The sequence below is a fragment of the Ranitomeya imitator genome, chromosome 10 (assembly GCF_032444005.1).
Source record: "Ranitomeya imitator isolate aRanImi1 chromosome 10, aRanImi1.pri, whole genome shotgun sequence".
Taxonomy (NCBI): Eukaryota; Metazoa; Chordata; class Amphibia; order Anura; family Dendrobatidae; genus Ranitomeya; species Ranitomeya imitator.
Genome location: NC_091291.1, coordinates 71,920,929 through 71,948,175, shown reverse-complemented (window position 1 = coordinate 71,948,175; position 27,247 = coordinate 71,920,929). Strand labels below are relative to the sequence as shown.

At 47.5% G+C, this 27,247-nt stretch overlaps 1 protein-coding gene across 14 annotated transcripts in view; it reads left to right on the top strand.

The window, feature by feature from the left end:
• Positions 1–27,247, top strand: part of PHLDB1 (pleckstrin homology like domain family B member 1) — a 283,627-nt gene that overhangs the window by 248,025 nt on the left and 8,355 nt on the right. For 8 of the 14 annotated variants that reach the window (XM_069741034.1, XM_069741030.1, XM_069741029.1 and 5 more), the window contains 11 exons: positions 1,136–1,225; positions 14,049–14,198; positions 18,248–18,373; positions 19,676–19,792; positions 19,888–19,990; positions 22,481–22,757; positions 22,881–22,971; positions 23,091–23,237; positions 25,104–25,323; positions 26,735–26,820; positions 26,909–26,938. In XM_069741034.1, the coding sequence (XP_069597135.1) occupies positions 1,136–1,225; positions 14,049–14,198; positions 18,248–18,373; positions 19,676–19,792; positions 19,888–19,990; positions 22,481–22,757; positions 22,881–22,971; positions 23,091–23,237; positions 25,104–25,323; positions 26,735–26,820; positions 26,909–26,938 (1,437 nt within the window). The remainder of the gene's footprint in view (positions 1–1,135; positions 1,226–14,048; positions 14,199–18,247; positions 18,374–19,675; positions 19,793–19,887; positions 19,991–22,480; positions 22,758–22,880; positions 22,972–23,090; positions 23,238–25,103; positions 25,324–26,734; positions 26,821–26,908; positions 26,939–27,247) is intronic. The other 6 variants (XM_069741040.1, XM_069741028.1, XM_069741038.1 and 3 more) reach the window with 4 other exon arrangements.

The window sequence follows — 27,247 nt, the reverse complement described above, 5'->3', positions numbered from 1 at the left end:
TGACTGTTAACCTGTTAAATGCCGCTGTCGAACTCTGACATCGGCAGTAATACATGCAGGGTGTGTCATTCTATGTGCCTGTTGCATTGGTGCGATGGCGGGTCACCGAGGGGTTGCTATGATAGGCGGGGGTCTGTCATCACAGAGCTCCCCTGAAACACAGCCTGTGGCCTTCACAGGAGACTTTGGTGCTTACTACGAGCAGCAATACTGTGGTATTGCTTTATATACAGTAGTACAAGCGATCAGACGATCACAGGTTCAAGTCCCCTGCACAGACTAATGAAGACAGTGAATAGTAAAAAAATTAAATAGAAAGTTTTAAACATTTTTTTTAAACAGCATAAAAGTTAAAATCTCCCACCCAAAAATGACTGCACATATGTGGTATTGTCACGCCCAGAAAAGTCTGATCTACCAAAGTGTAAAAATAATAGACCCGACCTGAGAAATCAGCCACTCTGGGACTGCAGAGGTGGCCGGTAACCTAAGCAACGAGCTAGAAAATATTCTTTAAAATATTCACGATGCGGCTCTGAAACCCGTGGCCGACCGACCCATCCTCATTTAAGTCAATCAACCACAAGTTTCAGAACCGCATCTTGAACACCCCAAAAAATACCAAAGTTCAAAATAGGTCTCCCCAGACCGAACAGAACAGCAGGGTTAAGAAAACGAAGGATTAATAATCGGGTAAATTGCACAGTTGATTGTTTAGACAAGCACTTTGCATTTTACTCATTTATGAACTTGAGAATTACCCTTTTAACACAGGAGAGAACCTTAATCGCATCCAGTTAGCACGATGTCACAAACACGGGTCTGGGCTGCGACATAACGATTGTGTGAGGCATCTAAGGATGTCCTACCACCACATAATTGGCACAAAAAATCGGCTCCGTTGGATCTTTGTAAGTCCCTCCGAACCTTGCCCTGGCAGAGAGTATCAGAGTCCCAGACCATTGGCCGATGTGTACCCTCAGGGGTGGCGTATGCTCCCAGTGGCAGCGTGCGAGGGCAGCAGCATGGCAAACCTGTGACATGAGCGCCCAGCTATTGATTGGACAAACCTTCCCTGAAATGTGCTGTGTGCAGATTATTGCAGGAAACATTCACACATTCTGTTTATACACAGGAAAAAGAAAAGTTGGTTCAATTAGATCGGAAATACCAAGCGTTATCGGGACGGCGAGGTTTCCTAACGGGATCATCAGCTCTGCGAGAGGTAAGCAGTATTATCCACGTGTCCGTACTACAAGGGCGTGATGGAGAGCAATTCTCATTGGGTGGGATCTGCGAGCTGGGACCCCTCTCAATAGCATCCTGATTTCAGTAGTGGGGGTCTCGTCAACCCTGGCTCTGTCATCCTCCGATACAGACGGATCTTGTTAGAGGAACATAAACCAAAAAAGTGCCAGTGTCTGCTCATTCTAGCAGCTTGCCACAGGGCGCTATGCCCCACAGATCAACACTGCGCTTCATAGGGTATAGGTCACTGAGTTTTGGCATCTAACCGGAGAGCAACATGATGTAGAGACACAGACCCTGATCCAAGCAATGTGTCACTTACTGGGCTGTATGTATGTTATCATACAATCACTGTTTTATCAGCAGGAGATTATCACTAAAGGACTAGAAAAACTGCTGCTATGTAGTCCTTCATATTTATGAGTTCTGTATAATCCAGCCCCCACCACCGATTGGTGTGGGTGGGATTATACAGAGCTCAGCATCCAGAGAACTGCTAGATCACAATCACAGGTTTCTCTGCCGCAATCAAAACTGCAGGGAAGCAGCCCAGTAAGTGACACATCGCTGGAATCCAGGGATCTGCCCCTACATCATGCTGCTCTCAGATGTGGTAGCGAAAACCTGGTGGCAGGTTCCCTATAAAGTAAAAAGTTAGTTAATTCCTGTGACTGAGCGCGTCTTTTACACTGAATATGGCTGGAGGGAATACAGCAGTTACACCCTGAGATGAATGAGGTACACTGTGCACATACAGGAGGACCTTGCCATAAATGCTCATGGCTGCCAAGTCTCCCACACTGCTGCTAGCCATGCTCCCCCTCCGCTTCCCCTACTTCACGCCACTATGATGCCGGCTTGTCCGAATTCTCCGTACACTAGGTGACACATCAGACCTTGGACCGTGCATCCTGCTGACATAGAAGTAATGCTCCCTATACCTCCACATGCAATAACCAGCTGCTAAGAGATGGCAGCGGACCCCTGGGAATGTAGTAACCAGTGAATGTGCTGTCCGGGAAACATCCTTTCTTCTCTCATACTGACATATTGGGCTGTATTCACACATTGGTATTACCGATCAGTATTTCTGTGCCAAAGCCGGGAGCGTCTCCAAAACACAGGACGGGGGAGTGGCCTTTCAATGATGGTATGCCAAAGCCAGGAGCGTCTCCAAAACACAGGACGGGTCGCCTTCCAATGATTGTATGTGTTCTGTCTTCCTCCACGTAGGATGCTGTGTGGATTCCAACATACGGCTAAACCTTCATCCACATCCCAGTAAACAGACTGTGTTGATGCTTAAGTCTTATTTATTAGGGTGATGATAACCAAAACTATAACGTTGAACAACAATGGTGGACAGTATTCATAGTAGATGATCGAATAGTGAATGATGTTGATGTACAAAGTGGATGTTCAGTGAATAATCATAGTGGATGACTGATCATAGTGGATGACTGGTGAAAAACTGTAAAGAATAACAGCATTTCAGTATATGCACATACAGGGTGCAATCACATAAATAACTGGGACATAACAGCAAGAATTATACAGAGTGCATTACACAGTAATTCTAACAGCACTGCCCTATTCTATACAAGAATGCATCTATCTAAATGCAGAGTACACATTAACCTAACTGCAAGCTGCAAAGCACATCTGCCTAACTTTATCTGACTATAGGAGCTGCATAAGGCTTAAATACTAACACAAACATAAGATGCATTAAACCTTTATAAACGTACCGAGATCCGTTAGGACAGGGGTAAGAAAGTAAGCGAGACAGGAGCACGTGTGCCTCTCTGCAGATCTGAGGAAAAATGGCTACTGAAGCTTGTCTTCACAAGAAGAATGTGGGCGGAACTAACCCATAAGACATTGCTCTTAGGAGGGAAAGGTTGGTAAACAACATGAAAAGTAGGCAACTGACGACCTCCAGTGGCCACAACTTGAATAACATGATAATTAACTCTGCACATTAAGATGGGCAGAACACTCCCCGCTTGGCGTCAACAGATGCCACAATTAGGTTCTTTTGGGGAAAATAATAATACAAGCTCGGTAACGGGTCTGAGGAACAGTTTGTTTTCTCCAAGCTTGCACACTCTGACCTCTACTTTCCGCACTTTCCCATCTTTACTGGGCAGGGTCTTAATGACTAGGCCGAGTGGCCACTCGTTCCGATGTGACTGACTGTCTTTGACGAGTACAACATCGCCAGATTGAATGTTTGGGCGGTCTTTCTGCCACTTTGTCCTGCTTTGCAGAGTGGAAAGATACTGTTTCCTCCATCTATTCCAGAAGACGTTGGACACGCTTTGTACCTGCCTCCATTGTCGTCTGTAGAGGTCTTTGTCATTGAATTCTCCGAGTGGAGCTTTCGGGACACAGGTTTTCTGTGTGAGTAACATTGCAGGAGTAAGGATGGATGGATCTCCAGAATCACTAGAAAGTGCTGTCAGTGGCCTGGCATTCATGATGGCTGAGACCTCTGCCAAGAACGTGGATAAACTCTCTTGTGTAAGTCTGGTGTTAGCTTGCAAGAAGATAGAATCTAATATTCTGCGTGCTATCCCTATCATCCTTTCCCACGCACCTCCCATGTGCGAAGAGTGTGGTGGATTGAAGGTCCAGGTACATCCTTGCTCGCCTAGATACCTTTCCACATTATCGATGTCCAGATTGGAAGGGATTTGGAGTTCTCTTGCCGCTCCGACGAAATTCGTACCTCGGTCAGAACGAATATGCTTCACAGGTCCTCTGATTGCGATGAAGCGTCGAAGTGCGTTTATAAAACTTGATGTGTCCATCGATTCGATTACTTCGATATGAACGGCTCTGACGGACAGACACGTGAATAGAACCGCCCAACACTTTGCTTCCGTAAGTATTTTTCTAGTCCGTCATGTAGCCACAGACCAAGGACCGAATACATCTAGTCCAATGTTGGTGAAGGGAGGTTCAGAACTGAGTCTGTCGGGTGGAAGAATGGCCATCTTCGGATTTTGGAATGTGCCCCGGAGTTTGCGACACGTAACACAGTCGAAGATGAGTTTGCTCACTCTTCTCTTAGCTCCAACTATCCATAGTCCAGCTGCCCTTAGGTTTCCTTCAGTGAACAAACGGCCTTGGTGTCTCACCAAGACATGATGGTGTTGAATCAACAGGGTTGTTACGTGATGACGTCCAGGAATTATCACCGGGTGCTTCTCTGAAACTTCTACCTCAGCTTCTTGAAGACGACCACCGACTCTCAGCAGCCCTTCTTGATCGACAATCGGATCGAGCTTCCTCAGCCCACTGACCTCAGGAATGGGTTGTCCCTTGTTGAGGTTGTCTATTTCTCTGCCATAGGTTTCTCTTTGTACGGCACGAAGTATTATAACCTTGGCTCTTTCCAGGTCGGGAGCAGTAAACGCAAGCCTGCAGTGATGCCAACCTTTACAACGTCTCTGGCTATCAGATAGTGCTGACTTGTAGGACTGGGTTACATGAAATAGACAAGCTATAGCTCGAACAAGTGACTTCCATGTGGAGAACCTGCTGAACCGGTGAGATTCGAGGTGGCAGCTTGAAATCTCTGTATGTAGAGCAGACACTTGAGGTCGGATCTCTTTGTCTGTGTCTGGACCCATTAGTTCGAAAGTTTCACGCCTGCTGATGTGGGACATCGAACGGTACAAAGAGGTAGGACCTGTGAACCATGAAGTGTCCTTCAGATGACTGGGTGCAACGGATCTAGTCGCGTGGTCCGCAGGATTGTGATGAGTAGGTACGTAGTGCCACTGATTAGGGTCGGTGGATCTTCTTACCCGAAGTACCCGGTTGCTGACGTAGACGTAGAAGCGTCGTGTCTCGTTACAGATGCACCCCAGTACCACCTTGCTATCGGTGTAGAACTCTGCATCCCCGATCTTCAGGCCCATCGCATCCGAGACCAGCTCGGCCAACTCAACTGCGAGGACAGCAGCACAGAGTTCCAGTCTGGGTATCGTGTGTTCACGAAGTGGCGCCAATTTCGTCCGGCTCATAACGAACCCGATATGGCATTGTCCGCTTACGTCTGTGGATTTGAGGTACGCTACTGCTGCAATCGCTTTGACTGATGCATCACAGAAAATACAAAGTGTTTGCGTTTTGACCTCTGTGGATGGCACAGGAGCATACGGTTGTTTCACACGAAGGTTGGTCAGGGCTGGAAGTGGATCATCCCAATCAGTAGTGTCTTGGGTGAAGTCCCTGAGCATCAGCTTTCCTTGGATGGTTAGTGGAGCTACGAACCCCAAGGGGTCGTATAAACTATTCACGAAGGAAAGAACTCTGCGCGTGAAGGGTTTCTCATCCTTGCTGATCTGAAAGGTGAAGGTATCTGTCTTCAGGTCCCACAGCAATCCAAGGCTCCGCTGCATAGGAAGGGGGTCGATGCTGAGGTCTAAATCCTTTAGATCGCTGGAATAGTCTTCAGAGGGAAAGGCTTCCATCAACTCTTGGCTGTTGGAAGAAATCTTGTGTAACCTTAGGTTAGACTGAGCGAGCATGTCACGAGTCCGCTTTAGTAGACTGATTGCGGCCTCACTTGTCGGTGTGGACTTCAAACAGTCATCCACGTAAAAATCCTTTTCCACAAAGGACCTGACGTCCGAGCCATACTCTTCTTCACCCTTTTTGGCAGAATGTCGGAGGCCGTAGGTTGCGACCGCTGGGGAAGGACTGTTCCCAAAGATGTGTACCCGCATCCGGTACTCTGCGATGTCTTCGTCCGGGTCGTTGTCACGGTACCAGAAGAACCTCAGGTAGTTTCTGTGTTCCTCTTTGACGAGAAAACAGTGGAACATCTGTTGTATGTCGGCCATAAATGCCACTGAATCTCTACGGAAACAGAGTAATACTTCCAGAAGTCTGTTGTTGAGGTCTGGGCCCGACAGTAAGACATCATTCAATGACACGTCTTCGCATTTGGCACTTGAGTCGAATACCACTCTAATTTGACCTGGCTTCTTAGGATGGTACACTCCGAAGATGGGCAGGTACCAACACTCCTCTCCGTGTCGAAGTGCAGGTGCAATCTCTGCGTGGTTGTTCTGGAATATCTTTCCTATGAAGGTAAAGAAATGTTCCTTCGTCTCAGGTGACTTCTGAAGCTTGTGTCTTAGGGAGATGAATTTGCTGTAGACCAATTCCTTGTTGTTGGGTAGGCGTCTCCTCTGATGTCGAAATGGTAGAGGTGCGACCCAACTATTCGCCGTATCCTTGACTATTTGTTCGTCCATGATGTCCAGGAATATTTTGTCTTCTATAGACATCGCTACCTTGTTGTCTTCCTTCGTCCTGTGGAAGACTGTACATCCTATGTGGTCTTGTTCACCTTCACAGGCGTGGTCTTCGTTGATAGGAACTGAGAAAGGGCAAGGTAGGGGAGTGCTGCTAGGTAGTTCCTTTACCAGCAGACTATTGTGACACGGCTGGAAGAGAGATGGACGTCCATTTTCTAGTGTGCTGGTAAGCATACTGTTGACTGAGACCGGCTTGTGTGCTCCTCCTAGACAGACATCTCCTACAATGACCCATCCAAGGTCTTGCCTCTGCGCGTATGGAGCATTCAGTGAGCCGTTGATATATTCTCTAGTCTTGTGGACTCGTAGTATATCTCTTCCCAGAAGTAAAGCTATTGGCGCTTCTGGTTCCAACTTAGGTATCAGGTGGGCTATACGCTTCAGGTGGGGGTGATACGTTGCCACCTCTGGTGACGGTATCTCAGACCTGTTGTCAGGAATCTGGTTGCACTCCAGGATGGTCGGTAGTGACAGACAGGTCTGGCAAACCATGGACTCCACTTTGTATCCGGTTGCTTTCCTCCCCGCCGTCTCGACGGTACCTGAACATGTCCTAAGGGAGTAGGGAGAACCGGGGCCTACAATGCTGAAGTTGTCAAAGAAGATGGACCTGGCTAAAGACCTATTACTTTGGTCATCTAGGATTGCATATATCTTGAGCGCTTTGTCTCTGTGGCCTGTTGGATAGACTCGGACAAGGCAGATTTTTGAGCAGGATCTTCCTCCCTTGAGTCCCTTACAGATCTCCGTACATTGAGAGGTGACCGCAGGGGTGTCTTCGTCGGTGTTCTTCTGTTTCTCATCGTGCTCCTCTGCTTGTGACAACACTCCTGGAGGTGGTCCAGGATGCAAGGCTGTATTGTGATCCATGCTGCTGCATTGTGCACATTTCACGCTAGCTCCACAGTTCCTGGCAAAGTGAGAGGTCGTAGCACAGCATTTGAAGCAGATGTTGTTTTCCTTGAGGAAACCTTTGCGATCCTCGAAAGTCTTCTCCCTGAAGGCTCTGCACTTTAGTAGAGGATGCGGTTTCCTGTGTAGGGGACACTGCTTACTGACATCCTGAGGTTTGCTCTCTTCCGTAGGGGGCTTAGTTGTCTTGTGTGGAGGACCTGTGGAATCAATATCAGTTTTATGGACTGCCACGGGTGTCTTACTGGGTTTGACACCAGGGGTAGTGGAACATGACAGAGTGAAATCAAAACTAGGGTCATTTCTGATCTTGGCTTGCTGGGTGACAAACTCAACAAATACAGTAAAAGGAGGAAATGGTACGTTATGAATTTGTTTATACCGTGAACCATGTATAATCCACCTTTCTTGAAGATTGTAAGGAAGTTTTTGTACTAATGGATTGACACCCCTAGCAGTGTCTAAGAATGCCAATCCAGCCAAGTGACCTTCCTTCTGGGCGACCTGTAACTCTATCAATAAATCATTCAATTCTCTAAGTCTTTGATAACCATTGGGCCCTATCTTAGGGAAATCATCAATTCTTTTGAATAAAGCATTCTCTATTACTTCTACGGACCCATAGCATTCGTCAAGTCTTTCCCACACTTTACGTAAACCTATGTGTGGGTATTCTATGTTAATGTCTCTTAGTCTTTTAGCATGCTCGACTGATTCAGTTCCAAGCCACTTTACCAGGAGATCTAACTCCTCACTACTAGAAAGGTCCAGTCCCTGAATGGCGTTCTGGAACGAAGCTCGCCACGATCTGTAGTTTTCGGCTTTGTCAGTGAACTTTACAAGTCCTTTTGTTACCAGTTCTCGGCGGGCAAAGAACTTTGCCAAGTCTATGGTGGCTTGATCAATGTTGGCACGAGCCGGTATGTTATAGCCATGTCTAGTGTGTGGTGCGTCACCATACCTTTGAGATGCTCTTGGCTTCGGACAGTCTGCATAGTACCTTTCTGGTGAAGAAGATGTCTCTTTAAGGTGAGGTGGGAGCTGTACCTTCTTCTCAGTGGAACGGTAGCTGTGGTCGACTCCTCTGTGTTGGACGTCTTCTTGTTTGTAGTAGTGAAGTTCGGGGTTGGATCGATGATAATCGGCGTAGGCTGATTGTTGTAGTCTGTCGAGGGTGTTGTCCATGCTGGTGTGTCGATGAACGTACTCTGCGACGCGCTGAGCTGGATCTTGCTGCTCTAGATCTGTTCCAAGAACGTTGCTGCATCTCTCATAATCGGGATCCTTCATGGCTTCCAAGTACTCTGCCTTAGCTATTGCAGCTGCTGCCTCTTTGTCTACCATAAGTCTTTCTAGAGACACTTGCAGGCGCGCACCTTCTGCTTCTTGCTCTGCCCGCAAACGTGCGGTTTCGGCTTGCAGGCGTGCAGTTTGTTCTGCCTGCAAACGTACCTTTTCTGCCTCATGCTCTGCTTGTCTCAGCTTTAGATGCATTTCTTTCTCGGCAAAGGAGGACCTCGCTTTGGCTGCTTCAGCTTCAGCACGAGCGACAGCAGCCAGCTCTGCTAACGATGACCTGTTAGAGCTTGCTCGTGACCTCGTCTTGAGTGAGGATGTGCTGTTTCGAGATATTGTGCGCTTAGCTGCGTACTGCTGAGTGTTTTGGCGGGAAACTGAGTCTAGGTGCGGTGAGCTTCCGCGTGGCGGGAATGATGTAGCTCCTCTTGGCGGGCTGCAGTATAGTCCCGCGGCTGTATGGCGGCTGCTGTGATACCCGAATGCGGAGCAGTGTGGGTGTTAGCGGTTCCGTACAGTCTGAACAACTACAGCCTGCGACCGGCTATCAGTTTCACTGAAGGCAGCTAATCTGTTCTTACTTTACAATCACCGCCTGCGACTGGCGGTCTCGTTTTTCACTGTTCTGTCTTCCTCCACGTAGGATGCTGTGTGGATTCCAACATACGGCTAAACCTTCATCCACATCCCAGTAAACACTGTGTTGATGCTTAAGTCTTATTTATTAGGGTGATGATAACCAAAACTATAACGTTGAACAACAATGGTGGACAGTATTCATAGTAGATGATCGAATAGTGAATGATGTTGATGTACAAAGTGGATGTTCAGTGAATAATCATAGTGGATGACTGATCATAGTGGATGACTGGTGAAAAACTGTAAAGAATAACAGCATTTCAGTATATGCACATACAGGGTGCAATCACATAAATAACTGGGACATAACAGCAAGAATTATACAGAGTGCATTACACAGTAATTCTAACAGCACTGCCCTATTCTATACAAGAATGCATCTATCTAAATGCAGAGTACACATTAACCTAACTGCAAGCTGCAAAGCACATCTGCCTAACTATATCTGACTATATGAGCTGCATAAGGCTTAAATACTAACACAAACATAAGATGCATTAAACCTTTATAAACGTACCGAGATCCGTTAGGACAGGGGTAAGAAAGTAAGCGAGACAGGAGCACGTGTGCCTCTCTGCAGATCTGAGGAAAAATGGCTACTGAAGCTTGTCTTCACAAGAAGAATGTGGGCGGAACTAACCCATAAGACATTGCTCTTAGGAGGGAAAGGTTGGTAAACAACATGAAAAGTAGGCAACTGATGACCTCCAGTGGCCACAACTTGAATAACATGATAATTAACTCTCTGCACATTAAGATGGGCAGAACAGTATGCCAAAGCCAGGAGCGTCTCCAAAACATAGGACGGGTCGCCTTCCAATGATTGTTTGCCAAAGCCAGGAGCGTCTCCAAAACACAGGATGGGTCGCCTTCCAATGATTGTATGCCAAAGCCAGGAGCGTCTCCAAAACATAGGACGGGTCGCCTTCCAATGATTGTATGCCAAAGCCAGGAGCGTCTCCAAAACACAGGATGGGGGTCACCTTCCAATGATGGTATGCCAAAGCCAGGAGCGTCTCCAAAACACAGGATGGGGGTCGCCTTCCAATGATGGTATGCCAAAGCCAGGAGCGTCTCCAAAACACAGGATGGGGGACGCCTTCCAATGATGGTATGCCAAAGCCAGGAGCGTCTCCAAAACACAGGATGGGGGACGCCTTCCAATGATGGTATGCCAAAGCCAGGAGCGTCTCCAAAACACAGGATGGGGGACGCCTTCCAATGATGGTATGCCAAAGCCAGGAGCGTCTCAAAAACACAGGATGGGGGTCGCCTTCCAATGATGGTATGCCAAAGCCAGGAGCGTCTCCAAAACACAGCATGGGGGACGCCTTCCAATGATGGTATGCCAAAGCCAGGAGCGTCTCCAAAACACAGGATGGGGGACGCCTTCCAATGATGGTATGCCAAAGCCAGGAGCGTCTCCAAAACACAGGATGGGGGACGCCTTCCAATGATGGTATGCCAAAGCCAGGAGCGTCTCCAAAACACAGGACAGGTCACCTTCCAATGATTGTATGCCAAAGCCAGGAGCGTCTCCAAAACACAGGACGGGTCTCCTTCCAATGATGGTATGCCAAAGCCAGGAGCGTCTCCAAAACACAGGACGGGTCGCCTTCCAATGATTGTATGCCAAAGCCAGGAGCTTCTCCAAAACACAGGACGGGTCTCCTTCCAATGATGGTATGCCAAAGCCAGGAGCGTCTCCAAAACATAGGATGGGTCGCCTTCCAATGATGGTATGCCAAAGCCAGGAGCGTCTCCAAAACATAGGACGGGTCGCCTTCCAATGATGGTATGCCAAAGCCAGGAGCGTCTCCAAAACACAGGATGGGGGTCGCCTTCCAATGATGGTATGCCAAAGCCAGGAGCATCTCCAAAGCACAGGACGGGGGGTCGCCTTCCAATGATGGTATGCCAAAGCCAGGAGCGTCTCCAAAACACAGGACGGGGGTCTCATCTTCCAATGATGGTATGCCAAAGCCAGGAGCTTCTCCAAAACACAGGATGGGGGTCGCCTTCCAATGATGGTATGCCAAAGCCAGGAGCATCTCCAAAACACAGGATGGAGGTCTCATCTTCCAATGATGGTATGCCAAAGCCAGGAGCGTCTCCAAAACACAGGATGGGGGTGTCATCTTCCAATGATGGTATGCCAAAGCCAGGAGCGTCTCCAAAACACAGGATGGGGGTCGCCTTCCAATGATGGTATGCCAAAGCCAGGAGCGTCTCCAAAACACAGGACATGGGTCAACTTCCATTGATTGTATGCCAAAGCCAGGAGCGTCTCCAAATCACAGGACAGGGGTCGCCTTCCAATGATTGTATGCCAAAGCCAGGAGCATCTCCAAAACACAGGACGGGGGTCGCCTTCCAATGATGGTATGCCAAAGCCAGGAACATCTCCAAAACACAGAAAGGGCGGTCGCCTTCCAATGATGGTATGCCAAAGCCAGGAGCTTCTCCAAAACACAGGATGGGGTCGCCTTCCAATGATGGTATGCCAAAGCCAGGAGCTTCTCCAAAACACAGGACGGGGGGTCACCTTCCAATGATTATATGCCAAAGCCAGGAGCGTCTCCAAAACACAGGACGGGGGTCGCCTTCCAATGATGGTATGCCAAAGCCAGGAGCGTCTCCAAAACACAGGATGGGGGTCGCCTTCCAATGATTGTATGCCAAAGCCAGGAGCGTCTCCAAAACACAGGACGGGGGTCGCCTTCCAATGAATGCTCCACTCCTGTCACACAAACTCTGATACAGAATACTGATTCAATATTTGTATGAACGCGGCCTTACATGTGGTTCCATGTGGCCGCCTGGCCTAGAGGATTGGGAAGCTTCTTGTATATAGTAGTGCCTTATTTTATCCTCTGCTCTCTGCGCCTTTTTGTTGTTGTTTGGCTCCTCTTCCGGCTTTTTCCCTTCTCCTGCTTTACTTGCTTTTAGGAATACCTGTGTCTGGCTGATGCTCTCCGCTTGTGCCGCCGTCCTCGCCCCTTCCCCTCTCTCACACCGCTCCTTGCTGATCTGGAGGTACTCCATTACACCACTGCCGTTATCATTACTGTAGCTGAACAATACACGTGCTGCACCTTATCCAATCACTAATTACCAATGACTGGGCTAAAACCAAGGTTTATATCATCACAACCATTGTACCCAAAACAACTCCTGGCCAAAATCTCCAATAATTGCAACCAGCAAATGATGAACATTGAAGAATTCATAAATGATAAGAAGTTTTTTATATATGAAAGATACATTTTAATTAGTAATTTATTATTACTATGTGTTTTTGTATATTGCAATGATTGAAAGCAGCGGCGTTAGAAAAATATGTAATGTGTGTAAGTGAGACTTACCAATACCAACGATCACTGCTTGTCATTGTCGTTTTTAGGTGTATATCTTTATAGGAGTTAGAGGTCCATTCTCTGTGTTTAATACCCCCCCCCAAAAAAAAAAAAAAAAAAAACACAAAAAAACAGCTACACTATTATTGTTTTTTTTTTTTTTCTTTGGGGGGGGGGGGGGGAGGGATGTCACTCATTGTGCAGTAAAAATGACTTTGAAATATGCTTTTCCAGGACAGTACAATATGGCAATGTTAAACTTATATAGTTTTTTTTATAGTTTTTTTGAATTATTGTTTTATTTTAGTGGTGAAAGACAAATTATGAAACTTTAAAAAGGAAAAAAAAAATAGTTTTATGCCATCATGTCCTGAGACTTGTAAAGTTTTTTCTATTTCCCTTTCCTGTATGAGGAGTTACTTTTTTGCCTCAAGTTTTTATTGGTACCATTTTTGGATATACACAGTGTTTTGATCCTATTTAATGCATTTTAGGTGGATGTACACAGATAAAAAAGGCAATTCTGGTATTGTTTTTTTTTTTTTTTTGGGGGGGGGGGGCTATGGGTTAAATAATTTTGACAAATCTGACTTTCAGACTTGCCAATACCAATTTTTTTTTCTAATTTTATTTTGAGACCAAAGAAGGTGATTTAAAAGAAATTCATTTATATATATTTTAGAACTTCTATTTTGTAGTCCCCTTAAGACAGAAAGTCTCCTATGCCTGGTTGAGTGCCAGAAACAGCAGGCTGTGCCCTTTAAAAGCCACTTTTTAAGATTGAGAGCAGCATTTAAAGGGTTAACAGCAGGAGGTCGGCTCCAGTCACTGCTGTTAGAGGTGGATCTGGCAGCTGACCTAAGACAACCAGTTCGTCCTTTGTTGGTAGGAGGGTAACAGACAAGGTGCTGCCTGCAGCCACCAGAGGAGGGCGCTCAGGAGCTGGCTGAATACTGGATTCCTAAGGAGGGCACAGTGTATGACAGTATGCCGCTCTGGGCTCCCGGTAGCCGCTGGGTGCAGCTATTACTAGGCCCAGCATTGGTAGGGGACTCTATGTTCCCGCTATAACATGACGTCCGGATACATTCCTGCATCCCAGTACCTTGTCTGTGGCGACGTCCCGTTTTTCCTTCCCAGTGTTATATGCAGTGTACTCCTAAAAGGTGTCTTGCGTTCTAGGCTTGTGAATGATGGCGCCTTCTCTGCCTGCACTGTGGAGATTGCGCCGCCGTGTGACGTGTTTGCTGTGTTTCTTCAGTACATCACTTTAGATCAGCTCCATGACTTACTTGAGAACATGACTCCAGCTCCCGCTGCCACCCATCCTGCAGACTGTGGAGCTAAGCCTGCCTCTCCTGCTCATCTCTGCTCTTCATCATCCTCCTCTTCTCCCTCCATCTCTCCGGAGGTTTGTTAACCCCATATAAGTTGTGTGTGATCTCACTGACTGTATCGGATACACTTGTTAGTCACTGTCTGCAGTCCAGACACAGAGGTGCTCTGTCAGTGCATGTACTCACCCCATCACTTCGGCCTTCCTTTAGGCATAATAATGGGTAGTATCTTCTCCAGTAGCACGTCCATAATCTCCCAGCTTTTCTTGAAGGCTGTGATTTGTCCTCTTGGTGTTTGCATATACAGCTGTGACCTCATATAGTTATAAATGTCATCACATAGTATTACAGAAAATCTCCAGACACCTCCAATATCCTCCTAATAAGCCTGAGATCTGAATCTGGACCTACACCATAGCCCTGTTCCCAGTCATATGTGAGCCGTGTCCCCCCCCATGGCAATGTCCCCAGCCATATGTGTGCCGTGTTGCCCGTAGCCCTGTTCCCAGCCATATGTGTGCCGTGTTCTCCGTAGCTCCCAGCCATATGTGTCCATTTTCTCCTTAGCCCTGTCTCCAGTCATATGTGTGCCGTGTTCCCCTAAGCCCTGTCTCCAGCCATATGTGTGCCATGTTACCCATAGCTGTGTCTCCAGCCATATGTGTGCCGTGTTCCCCGTGGTCATGTCCTCAGCCATATGTGTGCCGTGTTCTCTGTAGTTGTCCCCAGACACTTGTGCTGTATTCCCAGTAGTTGTGTCCCCAGCCACATGTGTGCCGTGTTCCCCATAGTCATCCCCAGCCACGTGTGCCGTGTTCCCCGTAGTTGTGCCCTTAGCCACATGTGCCGTATTCCCAGTAGTTGTGTCTCCAGACACGTGTGCCGTATTCCCAGTAGTCGTGTCCCCAGCCACATGTGTGCCGTGTTCCCCGTAGTCGTGTCCCCAGCCACATGTATGCCGTATTCCCAGTAGTTGTGTCCCCAGCCACATGTGTGCCGTATTCCCAGTAGTTGTGTCCCCAGCCACATGTGTGCCATGTTCCCCGTAGTTGTCTGGAGCCACATGTGCCGTATTTCCAGTAGTTGTGTCCCCAGCCACATGTGTGCCGTATTCTCCGTAGTTGTGTCCCCAGCCACATGTGCCATATTCAAAGTAGTTGTGTCCACAGCCACATGTGTGCCCTGTTCCCCGTAGTTGTATCCCCAGCCACATGTGTGCCCTGTTCCCTGTAGTTGTATCCCCAGCCACATGTGTGCCGTATTCCCAGTAGTTGTATCCCCAGCCACATGTGTGCCCTGTTCCCCGTAGTTGTATCCCCAGACACATGTGTGCCGTGTTCCCCCGTAGTTGTCCCCAGCCACGTGTTCACCGTAGTTGTGTCCCCAGCTACATGTGTGCTGTATTCCCTGTAGTTATCCCCAGCCACATGTGTGCCGTATTCCCAGTAATTGTGTCTCCAGCCATATGTGTGCCGTATTCCCAGTAGTTGTGTCTCCAGCCATATGTGTGCCGTATTCCCAGTAGTTGTCCCCAGCCACATGTGTGCCGTATTCCCAGTAGTTGTCTCCAGCCACATGTATGCCGTATTCCCAGTAGTTGACCCCAGCCACATGTGTGCCGTATTCCCAGTAGTTGACCCCAGCCACATGTGTGCCGTGTTCCCCGTGGCCCTGTCCACAGCCATATGTGTGCTTTGTTTTCCGTAGCCCGTCCCCAGCCATCTGTGTGCCGTGTTCTCTGTAGCCCCCAGCCATATGTGTCCGTTTTCTCCTTAGCCCTGTCCCCAGCCATATGTGTGCTTTGTTCTCCGTAGCCCGTCCCCAGCCATATGTGTGCCGTTTTCCCCCCGTAGTCCTGTCCTCAGCCATTTGTGTGTGGTGTTCCCTGTAGCCCTGTCCCCAGCCATATGTGTGCCATGTTCTCCGTAGCCTTGTCCCAGCCATATGTATGCCGTGTTCCCCCCCCCCCCCCCATGGCCATGTCCCCAGCCACATATGTGCTGTGTTGCCCGTATCCCTGTTCCCAGCCATATGTGTGCCATGTTCTCCGTAGCCCCCAGCCATATGTGTCCGTTTTCTCCTTAGCCCTGTCCCCAGTCATATGTGAGCCGTGTTCCCCCCCATGGCCATGTCTCCAGCCACATGTGTGCCGTGTTCCCCTAAGCCCTGTCTCCAGCCATATGAGTGCCATGTTACCCATAGCTGTGTCTCCCACCATATGTGTGACATGTTCCCCGTGGTCATGTCCCCAGCCATATGTGTGCCGTGTTCTCAGTAGTTGTCCCCAGAGACTTGTGCTGTATTCCCAGTAGTTGTGTCCCCAGCCACATGTGTGCCGTGTCTCCAGCCACGTGTGCCGTGTTCCCCATAGTTGTCCCCAGCCACATGTGCCGTGTTCCCCGTAGTTGTGCCCCCAGCCACATGTGCCGTATTCTCCGTAGTTGTGTCCCCAGCCACATATGTGCCGTGTTCCCCATAGTCGTGTCCCCAGCCACGTATGCCGTATTCCCAATAGTTGTCCCCAGCCACGTGTGCCGTGTTCCCCGTAGTTGTGCCCCTAGCCACATGTGCTGTATTCTCAGTAGTTGTGTCCCCAGACACGTGTGCCGTATTCCCAGTAGTTGTGTCCTCAGCCACATGTGTGCCGTGTTCCCCGTAATTGTGTCCCCAGCCATGTATGCCTTATTCCCAGTAGTTGTCCCCAGCCACGTGTGCCGTGTTTCCCGTAGCTGTGCATCTAGCCACATGTGCCGTATTCCCAACAGTTGTGTCCCCAGACATGTGTGCTGTATTCCCAGTAGTTGTATCCCCAGCCACATGTGTGCCCTGTTCCCCGTAGTTGTCTCGAGCCACATGTGCCATATTTCCAGTAGTTGTCCCCAGCTACGTGTGCTGTGTTCCCCGTAGTTGTATCCCCAGCCACATGTGCCGTATTTCCAGTAGTTGTATCCCCAGCTACGTGTGCCCTGTTCCCTGTAGTTGTCCCCAGCCACATGTGCCGTATTCCCAGTAGTTGTGTCCCCAAACACATGTGTGCCGTGTTCCCAGTAGTTGTCGCCAACCACATGTGTGCCGTATTCCCAGTAATTGTGTCCCCAGCCACATGTGTGCCGTATTCCCAGTAGTTGTCTCCAGCCACATGTGTGCCGAATTCCCAGTAGTTGTCTCCAGCCACATGTGTGCCGTATTCCCAGTAGTTGTCTCCAGCCACATGTGTGCCGTATTCCCAGTAGTTGTCTCCAGCCACATTTGTGCCGTATTCCCAGTAGTTGACCCCAGCCACATGTGTGCCGTATTCCCAGTAGTTGTCTCCAGCCACATGTGTGCCGTATTCCCAGTAGTTGTCTCCAGCCACATGTGTGCCGTATTCCCAGTAGTTGTCTCCAGCCACATGTGTGCCGTATTCCCAGTAGTTGTCTCCAGCCACATGTGTGCCGTATTCCCAGTAGTTGTCTCCAGCCACATGTGTGCCGTATTCCCAGTTGTTGTCTCCAGCCACATATGTGCCGTATTCCCAGTAGTTGTCTCCAGCCACATATGTGCCGTATTCCCAGTAGTCTCCAGCCACGTACAGTATGTGCCGTATTCCCAGTAGTTGTCCCCAGCCACATGTGTGCCGTATTCCCAGTAGTTGTCTCCAGCCACATGTGTGCCGTATTCCCAGTAGTTGTCTCCAGCCACATGTGTGCCGAATTCCCAGTAGTTGTCTCCAGCCATATTTGTTCCCTGTTCGCCGTAGTTGCCCCCAGCCACATGTTCCCCGACTGTAAAGCCATATAGCGGCACACAGCGCCATTGCACACTATGTAAGGAATCTTTCCCTTAGTGGCAGACTTTTACTACACTGCTGGGTGACTAGAGCACTATGGAAACTTCCCTTCAGATAAATCGAACATGTTGGCTATGCAGCCATTCTGGTTTGGAATAAGTACACCAATATCCTTGGGTCCAAGAGTGCTGTATAATAATGTAAAATCTGTTGACTGGACTGCAGTAAAGTTCCCATATTCTTTTCCTACCCGTGATGCATGGGATTTCCATGTATGTTCCTTTTTCATTCGCTGCATTCTCATCACTTCCCGCCTCCCATGGTCTCCTCATTTCTCCTGCACTCCTTTCTCAGGTGGACGCTCTTTCTGGTGAGGTTCCCTCTGCCGCAGCTGCTTCTGACTTGGACCCTTCTAGCATTCCTCATCATTCCCCTCCTCCCCTTCCTGCTAAATGTCACACTTCTCGTAAATCCCAGCAGGTAATCTCTGTCCTGGTGCTAGATGCTTGCGGTTGGGGTCTCCACTCGTGAAGCGCTGAGTGCTTTGCTCTAGACGTGCTGTCTTGTGGTGATGTGCGCTGCTCCTCTCTGACACATTGGCTGTAAAGTCACCAAATGTCCATTCTGGAGCCATTGTAGGGCTTTATTCACATGTGTGCTGAGTCCTCAGCTTCTAACGGTGTGCCGAGTCCATGGTATGACTTGTGTTGGGTTTTGGCATGGTTTTCATCGTTTCTGTGCTGCATGCTGCACTTTTCTTTCAATCAAACCCAATGGCGCTGCTGACAAAGGCTGGATGGGGAGGTGGTGTGAGCATAGGCTGGAGCTTAGGCTAGGGCTACTATGGCCACAGCACAGGTGAGAAGCCACACATCTGCACATCACGATATAATACCAGTGAATGGGATTGCATCGCGGCCCTTGATGGTGCCGTCCTACAAAAAAAATCCTACTGAGTCTCCTTTTTGGTGACTTGCTTGTACCCTCAAGGTGGCAATGTGATCCCACTCACTCGTATGGTGCCGCCATGTAGCAGCAACACATGGCGATCTTCATTACACAGGTTGTGCAGCACCAGTGGCTCTCTAGCCCTAGTTTAATACTCCACTTCTGGTGCTCTGTAACAGTGTGCTCAGAGGCTAAAACATTTTTATTTTGTTTTTTTTCTATTTCATTTATTTATTTTTGTGTAAAGATAAATAATCCTGGAAGCCACCAACAACCCGATGCTGATCTGTAGGATGGTTTATTATGCAGGGATTTCGTAATACTGTCCTGGGACTTCCTCCTGATTGCTTCATTATAGGAAATGTCTAGTTCAATTGATCAAATTAGTTGTGATGCATCAATATCGGTGAAGAAAGCAGAGTCTTCCCGGGCACAGAAGAAGGCTGCCATTCCCATCAATCCATAACCACTGACATACAAAATGGTGTGCTGCCCAATTCCAGAACAGTTCTGGTATCTGAGCTCATGGCATGTTCAGACGTAGACGCTGTATGTGAAATGGTCAGTGAGCCATAATAAGTTCTGTTACTTGCAAATCAGCTGCTTGTTGATGGTTTCCAGATTTTTTTTTCTTTAAATATATAGTCAATCATTTATGTTTGATTTTTACTTAAGAGCACACAAAGATGGCAGAAGTTACATTGGCCGTCTATACAGCCACCATTGGTCAGAGATGGACCTTCTCTTTGATTTGGCATGATAGCATGGATGACTGTTTTCTCTCCAGTCATCTGTTCATACAAGTCACGTACACTTACCTTCCTGCCCTTGCAGATGTCTCGTTCTCGGACAGAAATTGATGGTGGTGCTACCCTTCCTCGGATGAAGACTGTCTCTCCGTCGTCTTCCCAGTTCTCCATTGCCACCCTGGGCCGCAGTGTTTCTCCTAAGGTAGGTGGCTGCGATGGCGCTCTGCCCTGATCTCTGCTCCTCACCTGATGAGAAGCACATTGTGTGGCTAATATACCAAGCTCTTCCTCTCTTAGAATACAATATTGACACAGAATGGCTCAGGCAGCCTTTCCCACGGATTGGCAATCACACTGCAGGACATCCAGAGCAAGAGGCAACTAGCCCTTCAACAAAAAGGTGACAGTCCCTGAGCCACATCGTATAGTAATACTAATCCACCTACCTGCGCCTACTACTCTCCTGTGGCACTCGCCGGTGTGTCTCTTTACCGCTGTGCATCTCGTCTTACCTTACACACTTACAATTCTCCACTGTGATTTACACATTAACCTTGTTACAATTACATGTTCCTGAATGAAATCTTAGGACGCTGGTCCTCCTGTCTCTTCTGTGCACCCCTCTCGCTCATTATGTCTCATCGTTTCAGATTCATGTTCCAATCTGTATGTCTTTTTAGCCGATGACTTGAACGTAGAGAAGCCTTTCCTGTCTGAAGTCGCAGGTAGCCAAGACGTTTGTGTGTCATCACTGCCTGTGTAGACTCTGACTTGTGTGCGTTGTGCAGACCTTGCACCTGGGGTCACGTACAGTTTAGAATTTCTTGTTTTTTTGTTGTCCAGGTAAACAGTAGAGTTTTGGGTAGCAGTTCCCCGATTGTAGCTTTACCTCTTGCATCTTCGAGGACTATCACCTGCTGATGAATCTAAGATAACCACACGATTAGTGTATCCCCCAGGACGTCTCCCGTGGTACCACTGTGATGGTCTCCTGGCCATACAGTAATTGTGCTACGTTCTGGTGATCCTACTGGTCATGTTTCTTCTATCTGGAATTGCTTGCCTGAGGAGGTGGTGATGGCGAACTCAGTCGAGGGGTTCAAGAGAGGCCTGGATGTCTTCCTGGAGCAGAACAATATTGTATCATACAATTATTAGGTTCTGTAGAAGGACGTAGATCTGGGGATTTATTATGATGGAATATAGGCTGAACTGGATGGATAAATGTCTTTTTTCGGCCTTACTAACTGTGTTACTATGTTACTTGTTTGCCATCAGGAGTCGTTCAGATCATAGGGATGATAAGAAATTAGGAATGAAACCTTGCCCCTGACCAACCCAGCTCTGTAAGCAGGAGTGTCTTGTGGGAGAGCAAAGGGACTGGCGCGATTTGCTGTCCGCCGTGATGGCCGTCCCTCTGCTCCGCCCTGTGAATGGCGCGTGCATCCTGTAGACAGATACCAGTAGAGCGATTGAGGTGAATGGTCTGTGGCCACTTTCTCGTTACCCAAAATGGTCCGACTGTTAGAGAGTTTTCTTGCGATTTTCTGAAGAACAAAGCAGTTTGACAACAAAACGTTATTGCTAACTACATGGTAATAGACCTTTATTATGGGATTGCTACAAGGGATCTTCCCACCTTGGCCGGTGATGGCATGTTGCCAGGGTAGGCCATTACTTAGAGGGGTCATGCACTACTGGACAGCCCCTTCTTAATTCCTACAGTGAAAAGAAAACACACTCCCCTCCTGGACCAGCCATGTTGGCACTCCTGGCACTCAGGGAACATTATGTCACGTGAGTGCTGCAGCCTTCACACTCCCGTCAGATGGATCTGTTCTGTGTGGCGGAACTGAGCAGGCTGCAGCCCATCAGAGGCTGTTGATAGGCTGCAGCGCTCATTGTTATGGGAGCTCTGGGAGACACAGCGCCAATATCGTTATAATGGCATGGGCCCTGGGTTGGGTGTATGTTGTTTATTGTTTTCTAGGAGCAGCATTTAAGAAGGGCCTTGTCCAGGGGTGGTCTACAAATTTTACCAAGGGCGGAAGCAAATGAGCATATGTGCTCTCATCCGAGAGATTAGGGCCGTTTATGTCAATCGCACTCTGATCAGACGGCGGTAAGAGTGAGATCACAGTGTGATCTGATTCTCTCGGATGAGGAGTAGATAAGGAAGTAAATGTCTGCATCTTCTCCATTTTGTCAATCTGTGGAAATTGGTCTGCACTCAGATGTCACCCAAGTGCAGTCTGATGTTTCCCACTGACTCATTCACTTGCATGGCCGAGTGCGATCTGAATTTGGGTCAAACGCATGCATACTGTGTTTTTTTTCCTCTGACCGATACGGTCCAAGGAAAAAAAACAGACAAGCGCACGGCCCTAGAGACTAATATTGGTCTGATTGTGATTTGATGTTTTGTCGGTTCACACTCAGACAGTAAATACGGTCATCTGCACCTGCCCTAATCCTAACAATGAAGCTGGAGCGACGTTGCAGTGGGAGACCCCATGGAAGGGATGCAGGCTGTGCCCCGTTCACTCTCGGATTATTCCATTAGAGCATATCCTGACCATATACCATTACTTACTGGGATGGTAGTTCCCCTTTGTGTGTAATTGTCTCATATACACCTTTGCTGGAAAGGAAAGACTTCGAATTCCTCATCTGGCAATTCATAGCAGACAGCTTCTGCTTTCAGAAGGTATGGCTGTATACCTCAGACTTTTAGGAGGACACTTATGGATTTCTTTTGTGCCATGACACCAAACCTTGCTGGATATCCTGTCCAGTAATTGTGTAAGTCACTGTGTACGGTTTGCAGTGAATATTTATGGTTGGTTCTCCACTTGCTCTTGGTCTTTTACATCAGTCCTTTTCTTTGCAGGTCAGCAAGTGATAGATGAACAACGCAAACGTCTTGCGGAGCTGAAGCAGAAAGCTGTAGTCGAGGCTCAATCACAATGGCAGTCTCTCCATGGGGCAGCTTCTCAAGGCTACCTTCCAATCATGCACCACTCCATCCTGCACCATCAGAGACCTCTGCACTCTCGGGACGATGACCCTTCACATGGATATGACACACTGAGCCTGGAGAGTTCTGATAGTCTGGACACCAGCGTGTCCACCGGGAATTCCGCCTGCTCCCCGGACAACATGTCCAGGTGGGTTCTTCTGCCTGCTCTATTCACTTTCTTCTTGTACTTGGACTATCCACTTCTTGTTCCTGGATTATCCATTTACTTCTGGCACTCTGCTTTTTCTCATACTCTTATTTGTTCCTTTAGTGCCAGTGGCCTAGACATGCTGAAGATTGAGGAAATGGAGAGGATGCTTCTGGAGGCCCATGCAGAGAGAGCGAGACTTGTAGAGTCCAGGGTGAGCCCGTCCACTGCTTCCTAAGATGTGTCCTCCATAAACTTGTGTGACGGGGCCCAGAGCAATGGTGCCTCAGTCTGTATATGTGTTATTTTTCACTGATGCTAACACTATTGCAGGAGCGTGAAGTTGAGGCACGAAAAAGAGCACTGGAAGATGAGAGGAGGAGAAGGAAAGAATTGGAGAAACGTCTTCAGGATGAAACTTCTCATAGGCAAAGGCTGATTGAGAAAGAGGTGAAAATGAGAGAGAAACATTTCTCACAGGTGAGAGCTTCAGCCTTTCTGTTGTCCATACTGTAGCACTTATCTAGAATGGATGCAAAAACTATACACCCCTGTTTAAAATGACAGGTTTTTGTCGTCCTGTTAAAAAAAAAAATCCATTGAGCAACAAACTGAAATCATTTTGAAAGGAAAAATTAAAAATAACAAAACTAAAATGTGGTTAAAAAAGTGTGAACACCCTCTTATGTTCGGGGATGTGGCTGTGTTCAGAATTAGCCAATAATCAAACAACCAACATAACAAAATAACTGAAAACTTCAGCGTGCATAACTACTCACACTCCTAAAGTCAGTACTTTGTAGAGCCTACTTTTGCGGCAATTATAGCTGCAAGTTGCGTTGGATAAATCTCTGAGTTTTCCACATCTTGCCACCTTGGATTTTTGCCCATTCCTCAAGGCAAAACTTCTCCAGCTCCTTCAAGTTAGATGATTTACTCTGCTGAACCGCAATCTTCAAGTCTGACCTCAGATTCTCAATTGGATCAAGGTCTGGGCTTTGACAAGACCACTCCAAAACATTTACACATTTCTCCTTAAACCACTCGAGTGTTGCTTTAGCAGGATGTTTTGGGCAGTGTCTTGTTGGAAGGTGAACGTCTGTCCTAGTCTCGAATTACTGACAGACTGAAACAGGTTTTGCTCAAGAATATCACTGTATTTCTCACCATCCATTTCCCCTTGACTCTGACCATATTCCTTGTCCCTGCTGCCGAAAAACATCCCCACACGCATAATGCTGCGACCACCATGTTTCACTGGGGATGGTGTTCTTGGGGTAATGAGCTGTGTTTGGCCCCAGATCTAGTGTCTACCCTGGTAGCCCAAAAGTTTAATTTTAGTCTCCTCTGACCACAGCACGTTCCTCCATACATTTTGGAAGTCTCCCACATGTCTTTTGGCAAACTCAAAACGAACCTTACAATTTTTGTGTGTAAGTAAAGGCTTTTTTTCTGTCCACTCTTTATTAAAGCCCATCTCTATGGAGTGTACGACTTATTGTGGTTCTATGGATAGGTACTTCAGTCTCTGCTTGGGAACTCTGCAGCTCCTTCAGGGTTATTTTTGGCCTCTGTGCTGCCTCTCTGAATAATGCTTTCTTTGTCGGGGCTAAGAGTTTTGGTGGGCGGCCCGCTCTTGGCAGGTTTGTTGTGGTACCATGTTTTATCCATATGATGATAATGGATATGATGGTGCTTCCGGGGGGTCATCAGAAATTTGGATGTTTTTTATAACTCAACCCTGACTTGTATTTCTCAAATACTTTGTCCCTGACTTGTTTGGAGATCTCCTTGGTCTCTCCATGGTGTTGTTTGGATAGTGGTGAATACTTTTGCAAGACACTGTACCTTCACTCCAGCAAAAGAATTTACTTCACCAGAAGATCAAAGTTTTGGAATGGCCAGACCTGAATCCAAGTGAAAATCTATGGGTTGACCTGGAGATGGTGCTGTACACAGGAGACACGCTCCTAATCTGACAGATTTTGAGCTACTGTAAGGAAGAATGGGCCTATTCTAGTGTTGCCAAGATGATAGACTTCTACACAAAAATACTGACTGCTGTCATAAATTCAATTGGCACTTGTATAAGGGTGTGCATATTTGTGAAACCACAGTATTTCAGTTCTTTATTTTTATTTTTGTACCCAAAAAGTTTTGCTGTTTCTCAATAAAGGTGGAAAAAGTTATGAAATGATTCTTCCTGGTTTGATTTTTTTTTTTTTTGCATGACCTAGTAATGTAACTTAACATGGGTGTAGAGACTTTTTTTTTTTAAATCGTCTGCATGAGTTGTGTTTCTGTAGCCATTGCTTTATTAACCTTCACCCCCCATTTGCTTTAAAGGCCCGACCTCTTACCCGTTACCTTCCTATTCGAAAAGAGGATTTTGACCTGCGCACTCACGTGGAGTCTTCAGGCCATGTTGTCGATGCTTGTTCTCACATCATTCTAACTGAAAAAATGTGTCGAGGCTTTCTCACCAAGATGGGGGGTAAAATCAAGTCCTGGAAGAAGCGCTGGTTTGTGTTTGATCGCCTGAAACGCACACTGTCCTATTATGTGGGTAAGTGGCCTCTTGTAGACGGTCTTATGGAAAATGCTGAATTGTCTACGCAACTCCAAGAAATGATTAACGGGAATAGTGTGGCCTCATAAGTAACTCTTTCCTGGCCATAAATGATCCCTTCACCCCTGACCCCTTTTGTCATCCATTTCCCTCCTATGTTTGGTGTTTTTAACCCCTAATGTATAACACAAAGGGCCAAGCACCTGTGACAGGTCCCTAAATATTAGTAAGTATAACCCGCCTAGGTCTGGTGCATATATCCATATATACCTGCACTGATGATTACTGGTGGTGACCATGCCTGCTGCCTCTCCTGCCCGACCACAAGCACCCCAGACATGTCCTCCTAGCCACAGTCTATGCGGTACTGACCATGCGCACGTGTTCAGCTGCTTTCCTGGATTATGGTGCACAGAATTAGGTCCCCTGGTTTGTCGCCCTAGAGATAATTTTTCGCACCCGGCCAGGTGCTGCATTTAGCGACTCAGCTGTCTATCCGGATTGCTCATAGCTTATTTGGGATGTCTGTCAAACAACTGGTGTCCTGCCACACGCAGAGGGGCATGCGTGCCAGTCCGGAACCGGGCATTTCTGCTGGTAGAGCGAGTGTCCATGCTGACTTCCACCATTGGGGCTCACTCCAATAAAAAGGTATTGCACCCTGACCAATATTCTTCAGTGATGCAGTGCAGGTCTGCGTATTGTTTCTCAGCTCTGTTCGGCACGAGAAAAAAATTGCAGCATGCTGAGATTTCAGATGGTATCCAATTTTTATAGATTCATTGCAATTCTGTAAGATGGGAAACTGTAAATGGTCCTGTAAAATATTAATGGCTGCTGAGTAAAAAAAAAGAAAAGGATTGCCTGCGGAATTGTCCCACTTTTCTGGATGAAAATCAGACTGATTTTTTTTTTTTTTTTTTAACACTCTTGTGATGCCAGCCTTAGATTGTGACTCTGACCCACTCTGCATAGAAAAGAAAGTTTACTCTGGGTACCGTCACATTTAGCGACGCTGCAGCGATCTAGACAACGATGCCGATCGCTGCAGCGTCGCTGTGTGGTCGCTGGAGAGCTGTCACACAGACAGCTCTCCAGCGACCAACGATGCCGAAGTCCCCAGGTAACCAGGGTAAACATCGGGTTACTGAGCGCAGGGCCGCGCTTAGTAACCCGATGTTTACCCTGGTTACCATTGTAAATGTAAAAAAAAAACACTACATACTTACATTCCAGTGTCTGGTCACGTCCCTCGCCTTCAGCTTTCCGCACTGACTGAGCGCCGGCCGGCCGTAAAGCAAAGCACAGAAATCGCAATCTACCGTATAATTTCTTTAGTGTGTCTTGCATTTGCTCTGACAGCTCGCTCCTTATTTTTTTTCTATCCTCACTATTACTCTCCTTGCAGACAAACATGAAGCAAAGCTGAAAGGAGTCATCTACTTCCAGGCTATAGAAGAAGTCTATTATGACCATCTCAGAAGTGCAGCCAAGGTAATGGGGACTGTTCACACTCTGCCATGCTCTCCACTCCGTTGGGGGTGAATGTAGGGTATAAGTAATGTCTTCTCTATTCCTACAGAAAAGAATTTTTAACCTCAGTCTGGCCTCTGTACGTATACTGCATCCCAAGCCATTCCTGTACTTGTCCACCTGACTGTGCTCCGATAATCCCAATGACAAGTGCACCCTAGAAATAACCCTGACCAGGACTTGTGTTGTCTGTGATGACGCTTTATAAGCACCTCACCTTCAGTTCTTAATATTAACCGCATGTGAATTGTTCTGATCACTTGCAGACACGTGTATGTGTGTGTTGCAGGCTTGTCCTCCGTGCTGCTGACGCTTGCTGCATACACTATATGTATTTCTATGGCACCAGCGATGCATGGATCTCCGGTGTGCTGTAAGTGCTGGTCTG